Source organism: Episyrphus balteatus, chromosome 1, assembly GCF_945859705.1.
Source record: "Episyrphus balteatus chromosome 1, idEpiBalt1.1, whole genome shotgun sequence".
Classification (NCBI taxonomy): Eukaryota; Metazoa; Arthropoda; class Insecta; order Diptera; family Syrphidae; genus Episyrphus; species Episyrphus balteatus.
In genome coordinates this window covers 144,219,976-144,237,323 of record NC_079134.1, presented here as the reverse complement: position 1 = coordinate 144,237,323, position 17,348 = coordinate 144,219,976, and the positions used below count along the sequence as shown (strand labels likewise).

The following is a 17,348-nucleotide window of genomic DNA, read 5'->3' as shown; positions in this document are numbered from 1 at the left end:
GTTTTCATAAGATTGTATTTCTATTTTATTCCATTCAAAACAACGTTCCTGGAACACTTCCATTTCTCAAAAACTGAAAATCAAATCGCTTAAAAACACATTAAAATCAATTAGTTTCTTTTCTTAACACCATTTATACAATATTCTTTATAATTTCTTAATGTCGTGCGAAAAAATTAAATAATTTTAGAATATTATTTAAATAAAAGTTGCCCCAAGAAAATGCCAACAATTTTATCAGCTAAATTAAAAATGGCGCTGCAAGCACACCAATAACCATAAACTGTCGAATTCGGTGGTAGAATTCTCCCGTATGCTTATGTAATAAATCAAAAATTAAAAAAAAAAATTATTTTTTACTTTTCAATAAAATCAAGAGAGCAGAAATTATTTATATCAAATTAATTACTAGACCAGGGTCGATAATTTTTGAAACCAAAAAAAATCATAGTAGAATGAAACCCATTGGAAAAGGAGGTGAATATGATGAAAATTAAAGGAAAAATAAATTACGGGCGAGCCGAGTTCGGGAAGTGGGTGGGTTGAGTTTTTAGTGGTAAAAAATGGTATATCTCGATTTCCGGCAAAACTACAAATCCTATAGAAAAAAGTTGTACGGCAAAGTTGTAGGTAATAAAAAGGTCTACAACTTTTGTATCAACAATTTTTTCACATAACCTCAAAATTTATGTGAAAAATTAAAAAAACCGAGTTTTTGGTTTTTTATTTTTATCTTTTTCAAAAACAAAAATTTTTCTACGAAATTTGGTGAAAACTTACCTTATTATGTCTCAAATACACTGTAATTTATTTGATTTAAAATATTAATTTGTTCACCTTATTTTGACTTAATACCAAAAAAACACCCTAATTTTCAATCGAAAATTCACGTGTCAAAATATCAGCTTTTTTCAAAAAGTCGGTGGGCATTTCGTTCGTTAAAATGTCTATTTTCTGATGGTGTAAAAAAAATTGTACATTAGTATACTATAGAACATGTTCTAGTAAAATTCAAAAAATGAAAAAAGCTTGAATTCGAAAAAAATTTTTATCATTGTTTACAATTTTGGCCTATTTATTCAAATTTACACTTTAATTACTCACAAAACGTAAGATTAATCAATGTTACATGAAATCTTACGTTTTTTGAGTAATTAAAGTGTAAATTTGAATAAATAGGCCAAAATTGTAAACAATGATAAAAATTTTTTTTCGAATTCAAGCTTTTTTCATTTTTTGAATTTTACTAGAACATGTTCTATAGTATACTAATGTACAATTTTTTTTACACCATCAGAAAATAGACATTTTAACGAACGAAATGCCCACCGACTTTTTGAAAAAAGCTGATATTTTGACACGTGAATTTTCGATTGAAAATTAGGGTGTTTTTTTGGTATTAAGTCAAAATAAGGTGAACAAATTAATATTTTAAATCAAATAAATTACAGTGTATTTGAGACATAATAAGGTAAGTTTTCACCAAATTTCGTAGAAAAATGTTTGTTTTTGAAAAAGATAAAAATAAGAAACCAAAAACTCGGTTTTTTGAATTTTTCACATAAATTTTGAGGTTATGTGAAAAAATTGTTGATACAAAAGTTGTAGATCTTTTTATTACCTACAACTTTGCCATACAACTTTTTTCTATAGGATTTGTAGTTTTGCCGGAAATCGAGATATACCATTTTTTACCACTAAAAACTCAACCCACCCACTTCCCGAACTCGGCTTGCCCGTAATTTATTTTTCCTTTCATTCTTATCATATTCCCCTCCTTTTCCAATGGGTTTCATCCTACTATGATTTTTTTGTACTTTTTAATGTTTTTGAAGGCATCGGCACTGGTCTATACAGTGAACCCAAAAATTTCATAAATACAAATAAACCAATTTTCTAAGTTCGTAATGTTATAAAGTTAAGATTATTGTAGAATTCAACCAAAACAAACTGTAAAACACAAGTACTTTAAGACTAAACGAAACTTTTTGTTCAATCTGTGTTTTGATAATAATTGTGCAAACCCAATTGAGCAAAACTTAAAAAAAAAATTATGACAAAAATAAATTAAGTAAGCTTAATATATGTTACGACAAACCAATTACAGTTTTTTTTGTCACATTTATAAATTAATTGCCTTGCCACAATATTTCCCATATTAATGCTGTCAGTTACATCGTTTTTGTATAAGTCGTCAAACCACAAATTTATAACCATAAAAAAAAAGTTAAACATTAATGGATACAAAATAATATATATAGAAATACCACTCTATAATCGTATAAGTGTTTCTTTCTCATTAAATTTATTAACTCGAAAAAAGACGGAAAAAAAATTAACTTCAATTAGTAATTCCTTTCACTTAATTACAAATTCTGTTCGATGATCTTAAAAAGTGCGAAAATATGCAACTTATTTGCAAACTTGCAGCAAAGCTCCATTGCTTATATTATATCTATCTACAGTCTAAACACACACACAACTTGAAATCAAAAACTATACGGAATCCAACAACTTACTGTTGGACAAATAGCCCATTAGAGAACTTAATTCCGCTGATGGCAATTGCAATAACACCAAAAACCGCATCTCTCTTTTTGGCTTTTTAAGGTAACCAATAACACGGATTCCTCAGAGTATCTTTATATCTATATAAAATAACCCCACACCCTCCACGGGTCTATACTTTTAAACCATTTTGTAAGAGACACTATAGCTGGTATCTATTCGAGGAGACACGAAATTTTTAAGTTGACAAACTAGACGTTTATCGTAATCGACATACTAAAGTGACAAAAAATTAATTTCACCATCTCTGTTTAGAGCGGTATCAAGAGCATTATTTGGCCATATGCAGTGGTAATCAGTTCTCATTTTAAGGCAAGTCGTCCACTACACAAAATGTTGACTCCAACGAAGTTACCATGGGTTTATTAATAACTACCACGATTTTTCAGCACAGTCAGTCTTGATGTTTGTCTATGTGTCGACAAAAATTCCTCGGAACCAAAGTTAACTTCCAAACTAAGTCGACCAGCCAGCGCACTATCACTTTTCATTGCAATTTTGATCGCAATTGATTTGCTGGTGGCCCCAAAGGAGAAATCTAATAGCTTGTGCCGCCTGCCGCACGCCGCCACTGCGACTAAGCGGCCATCATTTACAGGGCTGGATTATACAAACGAAAAAGAGTCTGCACTTGAAGGGCCCAACCATAGGTTTTTTCTTTTATAGTTTACGAAAGAAGATATAAACTTAATCTTGGTTGAATTAACGATTTAGACCAATTTATTATCATTATTGAATGGTATAAAAAAAGCATCAATTTTTTTATTCAAATCAAGAAAAATATAAAATAAAAATCAGCAGTTTTGTACATTTGTTATGGCGGTTGAGATGCTATAGTTTGAGATGCTATAGTTTGCAGTGCAAAAAACACGCAGTTACTAAAATTTGTGTGCCTTAGAACAGTTTATACCAATCAGGGAAAAATAGTTAAAAGAAATTTTAAAAAATATTAATGATGGGTAAAAATAGATTGAGACTCTTAAAGTGAACAAATAAGCTTTTGCAATCCATACAAAGGAATATCATTTTATACCATTCGGGTTAGCAAACTGATAAGAAGTTTTGAGTCGTGGCAATAGAGTTCGGGAGCACATGAAACGCAAATGCGTGCTAAAATGATAATTTATACCATTTAAATTAACGAATTGAATAAAGTATTTTATGTTCTCGAAATAGAAATCAAATAAAAATTTACACTTTTCAGTTTAAATGTTTAAAAAAACATGCATTGTTTAAAAAAAAACATACATCTCTCCGTGTTTTTTTTTTTTTGTGAAAAAAAAACTTAATGTTACTATGCCTAGAGTAGGTAGGTAGATAGAGATGGCGGTCATAAGCAGCCTAGCTTGATGACAAAATTAGCGCAGAAAGCGCGCCGTTTTGATACCAAAACTTGTGAAACCTATGAGTTATAAATGGATTAATTGAAATAATGTGATTTCAATACAAACGAGCGTTTAGGCCTAAAACCACTTCGTTGCATTGAGGAATGAGATCAAGTCTTTGATCTTTAATTCTGAGATGATATTTATATCGTTGAAAAATTTAATGCCCAGAGAGAGCACTCTACTCCTAGAGTAGTCATCGTACAGCACTTTTGCTCTTTATACAGTACATTATATAGTAAGCTTCCTTACATAGCATCAAAAGGCAAAAAGGTTATGGTTTACTTGTTCGTCATCATAGCCATTGTCATTGTTCAAGTGGTCCTTGATGAAACGCGTCCAAAACGCGTCCAGAACGCGTCCAAAACGCATCCAGAACGCGTCCGAAACGCGTTCGAAACTTTTATAAAACGCGTCCAAAACGAGTCCTTAACACGTATAAAACGCGTCTGAAACGCGTCCGAAACGCGTTCGAAACTTTTCCAAAACGATTTTGAAATGCAACCAAAACGCGTCCAAAACGCGTGCCCGAAACGCGACCAAAACGCGTCTGAAACGCGTCCAATCGTTTCTGAAACGCGTTCGAAACGCGTCCAAAAAGCGTACAAAACGCGTCCGAAACGCGTCCAAGACTACTTTTCATCACATATGCAGTGCAATGTGACAGTTAAATATAGAAATAAGGTAAGGAAGCCCAAGCCACCATTTCCGCATCTTGAGAGTTAAATTGTGTCAGTTTTTGTTCATACCAATTGGAAGCTCACATATGTATAAAGAATGATTTAGTGGTCCATGAACAGCATTCAAGCTTGAACTCAAGCTCAGTTCAAAATAAGAAATCTAAACCATTAATTTGTATACACTTTACCATTTTATACCAATCGGATATCTACAGATAACTGAAGCAAGGGCCTTCAGTTAATTAGTCGACTGAGTTGATTATACCATTCAAAAACACATGCATTTAACAAAGGATATTAAGTAGTATTCTATTCAAATAAAAGTGATTTTAAAGCAAAAGTATAAGTTCATGAACTCTTTAGGCCAGATTATACCAATCAACAATCTTCCTAGTTTTATGGTTTTAATTTTCTTCTGAAAGATTTACGTTTATACCAATTAGGCATTTTGGTGCGAAGCAAGTTATAATCCCCCAAAAGTTATAATTCTCCCCTTATTACCATGAAATTGACCCCTTTTCTCTACCAACTTCGCTCCTGGCAACTAAATAGTTTGTTGTACACAGTTGCACTTCATTTTGTGCTAACAAGCACATGTGCTGCTACTGCTGCTACAGCTACTCCCTTGAGCAAGTAGTTGAGTTTAGTTTGTATAGTATCCGTATCAGCTTTTCGACTATACAACACGACGACGAGCGACGACAGAGTGACTACTTAAGCTGCCAACTTCATTTGGCTCTTGATTCGGCCATTTGGTATAGGTTAGGTAGTTGGTACAACTGTTGTTAGACCATAAAGATCGCATACACTTATTTCACTCTCCTGGATATAGTGGATAGTTATCTATTGGTCCGGTAGCAGCTAGCTATATGGCTACTTTTCCATAAACAGCTGAAACCTCTCTCATGACATGGTCGGACATGGTCTTGCACTGAGCGCGCAGTGCTTCTCGTCGGTCGTTTCTATCGTTTTGTTGGTTGTGTGTATTTTTTTGGTCTCGTCCCGGTCTTAATCTGATGGTTCGGGGGAAAATCATTCCTCGGTCGCGTTTTCCAAGCAAATGTTACAAACTACCAATATATCTCTAATACCGCAACACAACTGCGAGAAAAGCTTAACAACTCTATTGGCATCAATTACGGTCCCGAAATGATGTTTTATCTGTTTTTGGGTTTCTTTTTGTTCGGGCTCTTTTTATTTGGCTATCTCAAGCTTAATTCGGTTTTTCGAATGTGAGCATAAATGTTGACTGCTTTACTATTTGGCTATATTTGTGAAGTCAATGCGAAACATAAGCAAAACATCGTTATCGGAAAAAGCATTAACGATTTAAAGCGATTTACGAATATTGATTACTTAATGCGCTGTGTGCCAAATAGCGGTTGCTTGTAATCAGTTTGTTTATGGGGTAATTTTTATAATGTGCGATCAATGCAAAAAAAAGCCGCAAATCGAAATGGGGGGCCAGGCATATTTGAACGCACTTAAGAAGTGTTACTTTGAGTACTAGTTTTGTTTATAAATTTTGTATGTACTTTTTTGGGTGCACTTTGTGGAGTTATCCTGATGTTGAATATACTCTAGGGATGTTTAAGTGATTATGGTTATGGTTTTTTTTTTTTTTTTCTTAACTTTCCTTATATGCATAGTGAATTTAGATAAATAAACAAAAGTAGTTAGACAGTGACATTTAACTGAACAGAAGAAAAGTGAGATTTACTCCTTTAATGCTTCTATTAGGTTTCGATGCAACGTTATATAAAAGTTTTATTTTGTATAAGAATTTGTTCATAAGTTTTACATGAAGTAAAAATGAAGTTTATAGAAAATTTTAACAAAGTGAATTTAGACGAAGACGTTCGAATGTCCACCAACAAAAACAAGTTAAAGTTGACATTACTTTGTTTAATTCAATTAAGTTGTTTGATGGTGTCGCAGAGGGTTCAATTTTGTGTTCTTTTTGAAGTTATACTTCTTTTACGGCCGGCGGTTAGCCATGAAAATTTGCTTTTTTGACAAGAATGTCAAAGGGATTATGACGCGATCGCCATCTCCGAGACTCACAATAGGGCAGCAGGGCTGTCGTTTCACCTTTAGAGTTGGCAGTACTTTAGTATTTAAAAAAATGGAGAAAATGGAAAAAAAATTTGGCTGTAATGAAGTCTGTTTAATGAATCTGATCCGCACAGAAAAGATCCGAAAAGTACAGGTTTGTGTGTTCCATGAAGGAAAACCTTGCCCTAAACTGTTCTACATACTGTCATTTTGTGTTCGATGAAGTTTTCCAGCACAGTTTACATAGTTCAAGCTTTTCTGCCCTTTCCTTACTTTTAAAGTAGAGCAAATGAGTGAGAAAATGTCAAGCAGCAGTTGATTTGTTGTATTCTGATAAATATAAAATAAAATTAATTGAATATAATGGAAATTTTTTAGAATCTTCTTAATATGAAGAAAAATTTAAATTGTGAATAAATATGTATTCGAATTATTTATAATTTATTTGAACGAAAAGTGATAGCAAAGGAATTTATTTTAATTTTAAGTTTCAAAACTGATATATGTGCCCTTAATTATGAAAGTGGACTAAGTCACTCCTAAAAATGGCCTCAAATCAAGCCTTAAAATAGTTACTATTTAAGGGGTAAAGTTAATTTGAAATCGAAATTGCAGTAAATAAACTTCTTTATTGTTCCTCTAGTGATTTCATAAAAGAAATATAATTAAATCGTTATAAGAAAATTATTATGTAAGTTTTTCTTTAAACAATGCAAAAAGTGACTTAGTCCACTTTCATAATCATGGGCACATATGTAGGTAACAGTCAACCCTATAAAACAGAAAGGTGTACTTTTCTAATCTTTTTTGTTCTGACAGTTTTAACGAATTTGTACTGTTCTGTTCTAGCTTTTCTTCATTAAACAGACCTAATACCTATATGATCCTAATTCTAAAATGCCTGATTTATTTAAGTACAGAATGTTAAGTATTATTTAGAAAAATATTCTTGATAAAAAAACAAAAACCACAGAAAAGAAAATAGGCGCCAATTAATGAAATTAATATTAAATGAATAGAACTACAAAGACAAGATAGAAATCATATAACATATTTTAATTATTTCATAACATATCGAAAGTTTTTTTGTTAAATTTTTTTTATTAGTTTGAATCATTTGAATTGAGAAAATCTATTTGTGTTGAATGAAAAAATGCGAAAAATTAAAAACAAAATAAAGAAATAGGTGCCACAAAATATCTTGGGTTATTGTGATCTTTATAAGGTATTGGCCCAACATCATCTAAAACAACAATTAACCATTACAAAGTGCGAAATATTAAATTCTTACTTAATGCTCAACCAACTCACTAAATCGACAAATAAAATGTATTAAATTTAATTTAATTTTATTTTCAACAAGTTATTTCGGAAAACTCTTCCATTTTCAAACTTTAAAATTTTAGATTTTTGCATTGTTTTGATTCTTTATGGTAATGGATATGAAAACCTTCATGCAAAATTTGGTTCCTCTACCATAACTTTTTATTGTTTTTCGGTAGTAAGTTTGCAACTGTCATAATAATATGGGTTGACAGATGAAAAACAGGTATAACGTTTTTCAGAGACCTCAGATTGCCTTGATTTTAGATTTTTTGGAATCAGCATTAAAAAATACCTCGAAATCATGTATCATATGTGTATATAATACCATCGTTTATTTTTGCTAATTTTGAAAATCTCCATTTCGCGCTTTGATCTTGAAAATCGCGACTTGCTGACATGAGATTTGTCTAGACTTTTGAGGTACATATGTTAGACAATGCCAAAACGAAGGTATTGAGCAAAAAAAAAAATTTATTGCCATTCATTCCGAGGTTTACCCCTTTTTTCACCTTATTTGACTGTATTAAAACTCTTTTTTTGTTTTTAATAAAAGTCACTCCTAAGTTATTGTTCCTGAGAGCTCTTAAATAAATTAAGATTATACACATAAAGATATTGCATTTTTTACCTATGTATATGAAATAAGCCAAATCGAATGGATATTTGTGATTTATCAGCTATTTTGTTTTTAATCGAAATTATCCATAAACATAAAGTCATATTTAATACGAAGGTATTATACCTAAAACTTTTTAAGAAACAGGAAAAAAACATTAAAATAAATAAAGGTACTTTAAAGTTTTGAAAGTTTTTTATTTTATATCATTTTTATAAAAAAAAAAAAAACAAAAACAAATCAAGGGCTTCTTAAGTGATTTTCTTTCAAGTTATTCTAATTTGAATTTTATTTTTATAAGAAAAAATACAAGTATCCAGTATCTACCGCATATAAGTGAAGAAAAAATTACATACCTAAACAAATATTTTAATGAAAAAAAATTTATTTTTAGACTTTGATTGTTCTAAAAACTTCTATACCCTATAATAATTATATTTTTAAATTAAATACCTTAGGTATTAATATTAATATTAAATTTAGCAAAATATTTGTTTTAATTACCTATCTTTTTATGCAAACATTTTTAAATTTTTTTCAAACCGATTGTTTTAAAAAAATTCTTATACAAGAAAATAAAATCTTTTAATTTATTTAAACTACATAAAAAATTTTTCAATAAATTAATTAAAATTGGTTAAGTCAAAATTAACAATGAATTCGGTACTTACCAACGGCGTATACAGGGGGGGGGGGTTATTTTAACTTATAAAATAATTCTGGACTAGCAGAAAACAATGCAGAGTTGTTTAAAGGTAAATTATTGAATCGAAGGACTTGTACATTGCTAGGGATCGGGTTTCCATGCAAATGAATGTTTTTTAGAAACACCTCGGAAGCATGGCAATGAAGTATGTACACGAATCAGGATATTTTCTTTAAAACGGCAATCAATCGTAAGTGCATATTTTGCATTTATTAGCATTTTTTTTTTTTGCATATTTTGACATATTTTGGAAATAAATGCATGTTTTTCGTTCATATTTTCGCAAAAATTGGCAAAAATAACGAAATTTCACTCTTAAAATTTTTGACTAAAAGTGACTGAAATTCAATTGGAAAAAAGTCAAAAACGTAAGCAAATGCTGTGCAAAACTGGCAAATCAACGTTGTCCAAACTCATAAAAAACACGCTCAAATGATAAATTGGATTATTTAATATTAAATTTTCATGTGGCCTCAAAAGCATATTTAAAGTGCATATATTTTTTTTAAGAGTATATTTTGAGCGCATATTTTTCGTTTTTATACATATACATTACACTGTACTTTAACCCCTTGTAGCCCCATGTGACATTTCTGTAACAAACCGAAAAAGATCGCCCAAAAGCTGTAAAAAAACATATTTTTATTCTTTTAAAGCTTCTTACACAATCTTTAAGAATTGCTTTATCGAAATAATGCGCCATATTTCTAATAAATAGCACCAATAGTTTTTAATTGGCAGTTAATGTTGAAAGTTCGACTTTTTTGGAAAACAAGCAAATTCATATAAAAACTAAGAAATTCAGAAAAAATATTTTTCGTGCATAAACTAACGGGGTTTTATTTTTGGATTTTAGGAATGCGCTTAAAAATAAATATTAGATAGCTTTTTGTTTGAATTTTTGCATTTATACACAAAAATAAATTATTTAAACTTTTTTTTTTACTGCGTAAATTTCGAAATAACTAAGCAAATAATGAATTTATTGAATTTTTAAAAAATACGTGTTTTATTATAGCTAAAAGCCCTTTCGATTGACATTATTAATTTTAAAATTTACGATGTTGGGTTACAAGGGGTTAAGGATAGGATGGTCTTAATTGGTTAGACTTAAGGTTGAACCCTAAACAAAAGCAAACGAATCACACAACGTTTTTGTTTGGTTATTCTTAGAACTCTTGGGAACTACTCGATTCGATATGCAAAACGAACAAACTTTAATATTTTTAATTCAAATAGCACATTTTCAAGTTTAGATATGCCGACTATCAAAACTTTTGTAAAAAAAAGTTTGGCATGACGACCCCCCCCCCCCCCCCCCCCCAAGAAGAAATCCTGTATACGCCCCTGGTACTTACTGCAATTTTGAAAAGCAAGAGGATACATATACCTAATTAGATAGATTAGATATTTTTCAAAATAATTTCCTTTCCTTTATTTTATGAGTTTTCTACTTGTAGGTACATACTTAAAAAGATTTTTAAAAGCCCATTTCAAAAACAACGCATAACTCTAAGTCATATTCCATCCAAGCATGACGACTTCTCAAATTTTATTGTACCTCACCTATTTACAATGTAAATACATATAGCTACTAGAAATTCTTTTCTTCATAAAAAAAATTACCTTTTCCATATTTTGCTTTTACTTGGTTTACCTTACTATAAAAATATGTTGCGGTTGTTGAACAAACCTTTCCTTAGATTCCCATAATGACTTTTTGAAACTATCTTCTTACACTCAGTAAATATACCAAGTACCTCGTTGCTTTGAACCAGAATTTCCCCCATTGTTGAAAATAACAAATTGTCAACCCCTTTTTTTTCAAAACAAGGGAGAACTCGCACTCATAGAATCCATGGCATTTTCAAATAGGGCGGTTTGATATTTTGCTCTAGAGGACGAAAAGCTATTAGACACTTAATTTACTGACTTACAACAACTTTAGTATTACTGACTGGTGTGGTACTGGTACAACTCGCTGACAAAGTCCGAGTATTTAAGGAATGTATGTTAAATAGACAACTTTTGGGGGGCAAACATGTAGTCAAACATATACGTAGAAATACCTATCATAGATACTAACGCGGTTTTTATCATTTAGAAGGACGAAGTACGACACATATAGCTTAAGCCCTATTGTAAACACAAAAGTAAAATGGTTGGTTATGTGGTTAAGATTTATGGCAATTTTTTCGAAAGTTTTCAAATTGTTTGATATTGGGTTTGGTTTTTAGCTTTGAGATTGTATGCGAAGAAAAAAATATGTTCAAATAAATAAAAAGTGAATTTAGTTTGTGTTATTTCTATGATTGTTCAATTAGAGTAAGTCAAAGAGAAATTGTTGTAGGTAATGGAAGCTTGAAATTCTTTCAGACTTATTTCTAAGTTAATTTCTTTGTGAATAATTAGACATTCACATTCCATTACATGGAAAACACATTAAAATCAAAACCTATCGATAAGTAGGTAAAAAATAAAATTTTATTCTTAATACATTTTTGGAAAAAAATAATATATGTATAAGTGTACAAGTAAAAAATTTTTTTTTTCGTTCATTTACGAGTAGCACTGAAAAACTAGCGGCCCTTAAAGGACACACAATTTGAAAAATACGTATGAAGAAACTAATGTCGTTTTCCAAAATTCTAGCTATACTAGCTATACTAGCTATATAATCACTCCAAAAGGAGTGATTTCAAATTCCAAAATTGAAAAAGGAGTGAAGTTTTGGAGTGAATTCTTCACTCCCAAAATTTTGAAGGAGTGACGGAGTGATTACCAATACTTTACAATACTTTGTTTTAACTTTTTTTTGTGAAGGAAATTATATTTATTTACAAAAAAAATTCAATAAAGTATTGTAAAAAATCACTAAAAGTGAATTTAAAAGATTGTGTTATTATTTTATTCATTATTTCGTATTACAAACACATGCAAAGCAAACGTCAAATCACTCCACTTGTCAAATTCTTCATGAACAAATTCCAACATTGCACGAAAAAGGAGTGATTCCCTCCCATAATTTTGGGAAACGACATAAATTTCTTCGGATTTTGAAAATGAAAATGTTTTTTTTTTTGTACCTTAAAAGCTTCTTAAATTTTTCTAACACAAAATTAATTTAGTTGATAATATATTAATGGGAGAGAAAGATTATATAATTTCTCAATAGAATATTACATATTTATTTTTGGAATTGGTCATAATTTTTTTTTTATTTTGATCTTCTTTGCAAAAAATTAAAAGACACTTCCCGGTAGATAGCTATATCATCATTAAAAGTTCTCAATTTGAGTACCACTATCTGATATTATGAGATTTTTGGGGAAAGTTTTATAATTTAAAAAAAAAATACAATACCTACTTAGTTTTAATCTATAATTTCTTTTTATTGATAAAAAAAATGATTTGATGAACAAATGAGTTTTAATACCTACATTTTCAAAGCTTGAAGAAATACTAGAAAAAATTGTTTAAAAAAAAAACTAATTTAGATTGCTAGATTTTTAGAATACAAATTGGCTGTAACGATTAGGTTGTAAATCATAGAAACGCATTTGACTGACAGAATATAAAAAAAATAATATTGCGAGTATTCGTTGAAAAAATTATTCTTAAGTTCTTAGTTTTAAGTTCTGAATTTAAAACAAGAGGTTTTAAATTCTCTTGTCAAAATTCTCTTTATTTTTTTTATAAACACCTTCTTTCTAAATGAGTTTTTAATCTTTATTTACAAATTAATTTAGGCACCCTTATTCGTCCGAACTAGAATAATAATTTATCAGAAACTTTTTTCTAGCTTAGAATGTATTATTTTTGATAAGGAACAAATATCTAGCTATATTCATATGAGAAAGAATAAACATAAACCAAAACTGAACCCAGTTGGGTACCGCAGCAATCAAATTAATTTAATTAAACAAATTAGTATCACCTTTAAGTATAGTTATGTTTTTGATATAGTTTAGTCTTCAATATTATAATAACAATTACAATATTACAATTACAAACATGCTTCATTGAAATTAATTGTTTTACACATTAGTCAAAGACCAAAAGCCAAACATTAAATTGTTATTGACATAGGTGAAACATATCTCAAAAATAACTACTAAATTTTTCATAAACGAGAACTTTTACCATTGTCTTAAAATTTATAGGATCTATGGCCAAAAGTCGATCTAGATAAATTGTATGTGTTCGAGCTATAAAGACGAATTATAATAATTATTTTTCCAAGTAACAATGAATATAATTCAAGGAATAACCAACAAAACCCTAATTAAGCTCATTGAGATTCGGAAATTTTCAATATTTCTATTAATGGGCTAAAATACTATTTAGTGCCTAAAAAGTTTTCCCTTTGGTTGAATTTAATTTTTCGTGAAGAAAAAGTACAAATTAGTAGAAAAAACTATATTGAGTTATAAAATTAACATTATTTGCATTTACAAGTTTGAAAATCAAATTTTGATTGAATTGCTAACATTGTGATTTATCTTGGTAACGCAGTGGTATTTAAAGTTTTAAAGCTGATTTTTTGGTAATAAACTATTAAGAATATTTAATTGAAATTAATTTTTCTGTGATTTAATTTCATAGGAGACTTACGTTGTTCCTATAGTTTCAAATAGCATTATCAGAGAGCTTAATTATGATTTTACAAATAAAACTGAAATTTGCAGTAAAGTAACGCACTTGTTTGGTTTTGATCACTTCTGTTTAAATTGTCACAAATATAGAAATATCATTCAAAATATCGGTGCAAATGTTATTTTATAATAGATTAAAGTATAACTATTCTATGTCAACTAAAAAATATGAAAATATGTTGATAAAAATTTCCATATTTTTTTCCAAAATTCACTGCTCTAATTAGGCATCAAAAAGTATTTTGGCTGAAAGTTACAACGACAACTTTTAAAACGTATTTTTTTGTTAGAACAGAGGCATGAAAATATTTTTAAATTTTTACATTACAATAGATACATAGAAAACGTATATCCTTAATTCTTAACAATTGTTTTTAGGATGTAAAACCTACAGTGCTGATTTTTAATTATTTCCACAGCACACAAACCCGTTTTGTAAAATATAAAAAATGGCTCTACTAACTTTGCATCCATGTAATTAAATTAAATTTTTAATTGCAGTGCTTAAAACTGGATAACTAAATGTACTACAAAAATTAGAGCCTATCCAATTATTAAATTAATTAATCAACTTTGATACTAACCCAAAATGCGGAACATTGAACTTGAGTTAAGTAGATACCTTTTTGTAATAAATTTTGGAAGAAACAATTATTTAAAATGTTCAAAACTATTTATTCAAAAAAAAAAATAGTTAATAACTAATCCTAATTTTTAATATTATTCTGCGTCATTTAAAATTAAGCCATCTATTACACTTTGTTTGCATATAATGAATCACTTTTTGAACATTTACTAACTATGGCTTCTTAGGGCCAATTTTTCAATGGCTTATGCTTAGGAATAACCGCTCTACATTATGTTCCTTTGGTCTTTAAGCTAGACACTGCAGCCCAAAAGAAAACATAGCTCAAAATATTTAAATGACGAATAAATTATTGGACCTGTTTTTTTTTCACTACTAAGTACTAGATAGCCAGTTCGGTGGATTTGTCACTTTTTTCTCAAAAAATTCCAATTAAAAACGTCTAAGTCTATTTCTGATATTTATCTTTTCTTTCAACTGAAGTAGGATAAGACTGATTACCGACATATATTTCAATTAAATTAAAAAAAAAAAAACTAAAAAAAAACTAAATGTCATTTTTAATTTCATAACTAAAGTTGAACTTAATTCAAATAAATGAATAAAAAAAAACTATAACACCTTTCAACCACGCAACCAAGTAACAAAAAAAAATCAATATTTATTATAATTAAGTTCCACAAAAACCACATTCAAATTCCATAAAAAGGTACCTTCACTTCCCAAGTGACTTGACTTTGGCTTGCCTGTCAACTCTACTATTTGCCATACAAATATTTTTATTAATAACTTAAAGAGAAATTAACATTTTATGCAAATAGAAGCCATTTGTTGGTTTATAGCTTAATTTGGTTTGAAAAAAAAAATTTATTCATTTGGTCATTTTTGCATATTATTTTGTTTGTAGATATTTTTTTGAAAACGAGTGTCAACAACTTGTTAATTATTAAGTGTGAACTTGACATTACAGATTGGCAGATTTATTGTGAAAACAAACAGAACTAAAAAAACTTAGTTCAAAGTTTACTAACCTGAACTAGGTCGATCACTATATCGAGTACAATAAACCCACGCTGGCCAAACTATTGGTCCATTTGAGCCGGAACCACCATTTCCGCTGCCCGAACTCGTACTCGCATTCCCACTGCCACAAGCTTCAGCTGAATTATCAGCTCCCGCTCCCGTTTCCGACGGTGATGCCGCATTTGTTGTTGCACTGGACGCACTCGTTGGCGATTTCACTGGGGTACTGTAGTTACTACTAAATACTGTACTCGTTGAATCATTGCTATTAGTGCAGTGATTGCTTATAAGGGATGACGTCGCTGTCGCTGACGCCACCCCCACATTATTACAAACGCTTGTCAAATCTATTGGCGTTCCAGTTGTCGCTGTAGCGACTGCATTACCGACGCCACCGACAACTTTGGCACTGGTTGCTGATGATAAATTTTTATCCGCCCTTTTGTTATTTCTTGCTCGCGAAGAGCCTCCCGCTCCCCCATTACCACCCCCACCAAGCTTATTCAGCGGATCGGTTATCCGCCGACCGAAATCCGCTTTCAAAATATTGTCTATGCTAAACTTCAAACTCGGCTCATGGATGTTATTATTCATAAATGGCAGATGAGCTTGCATTTGTTGCTGCAGCTGATTTAAGCTCGACGCTGACGAATTCGCCGAAGCCGCCGATTGAGCGACCAATCCGAATGCGGTCAGTTTACTCAAAGCCGATTCACCGCCACCATTTTGCGCTGCCATCTGTGACATTTGTGTCATTTTCGATATCGCTGACAGGTGAGAATGGATGCCGGAAAAATTATTGATATTTTCCGTCACCTGCTCGGTATTCGCCGAATGTCGCAGCGAAAACGCACTCGCCCGTGCTGCAGCCATAAATTGCATTTGTTGCTTCATCAATTCTTCAGCATAAATATGTGATTTTCTTAAAAATTCCTCTTGAAATCGTGTAGGACTTGGCCGGACAATAGGCACACTTGATGCTGCTACTGCGGCTGCTGCAGGTATTCGAAGGGCAGCCATTGCAAATGGATCAATTAATTCCTCCGTTAATCGGTTATTTCCGTTCACCGACGATGGTCGTGATACACAACCACTGTCAGCTGAAGATATCAAATTATTATTACTTCTATCACAGTTTTCCTGTCCAACTGACAGTTCACTATCTTCACTGTCACACACACTTGCCACTTCGTCATTCATGTCACCTGTCAGTTCATCGTCATCGGCAATTGTTGCCGGATATTGCAACGGACTGTCACTTGATATAGATGGTGGTGGTGGTGTAGCTTTGACCATCAACTGACCGGTGGGACACAATCGTGGACTTGTCACTCCATGCGCATGCATTAATAATTTATCCGGATGCATTTTGTGCGCCAACGTTTCCGACGACAACGCGGCGGCAGCGGACAAAATGGGTAACAATTGTGGCGGCGGTGGCAACAATAGACGTGACGTTGCTAACGTTGTCATTTATCGAACACGCTTAACCGCATCGGAGGAATTCCCTTACCTATAATAATTCTATTCTATTACTTTTTTTTTTCTAAGATCTAAACTTGCCGACGGCACTTAAATGTCATTTTATTGGGTTGTCAATTCGACAGATAAATCCGTTTATTATCACCGTTGACACTTTAAAGCTTCTCTTTGCAAAATTACTGTTAGTTTTCTGCGAATTCTAACCAAACAAATCTCTCTCAATCACACATGCGACCGATGTCGCTAGCATAATTTTCAAAATGAGC

At 31.0% G+C, this 17,348-nt stretch overlaps 2 protein-coding genes across 2 annotated transcripts in view; both read right to left on the bottom strand.

The window, feature by feature from the left end:
- Positions 1-2,589, bottom strand: part of LOC129911168 (homeobox protein E60) — a 78,224-nt gene extending 75,635 nt beyond the window's left edge. The window contains exon 1 of the mRNA XM_055988880.1: positions 2,520-2,589. Coding sequence (XP_055844855.1) covers positions 2,520-2,589 — 70 coding nt within the window. The remainder of the gene's footprint in view (positions 1-2,519) is intronic.
- A 13,014-nt stretch (positions 2,590-15,603) lies between these two features.
- On the bottom strand, positions 15,604-17,073 carry LOC129911158 (homeobox protein invected-like). Its single transcript, XM_055988870.1, has one exon. It carries the CDS (start codon positions 17,071-17,073, stop codon positions 15,604-15,606), a length of 1,470 nt encoding a protein of 489 aa, XP_055844845.1.
- Positions 17,074-17,348: the final 275 nt, after the last annotated feature.

What these genes read in the sequence shown, in the direction of transcription:
- LOC129911158 (XM_055988870.1), bottom strand. Translation starts at nt 17,073, where the DNA reads ATGACAACGTTAGCAACGTCACGTCTATTGTTGCCACCGCCGCCACAA.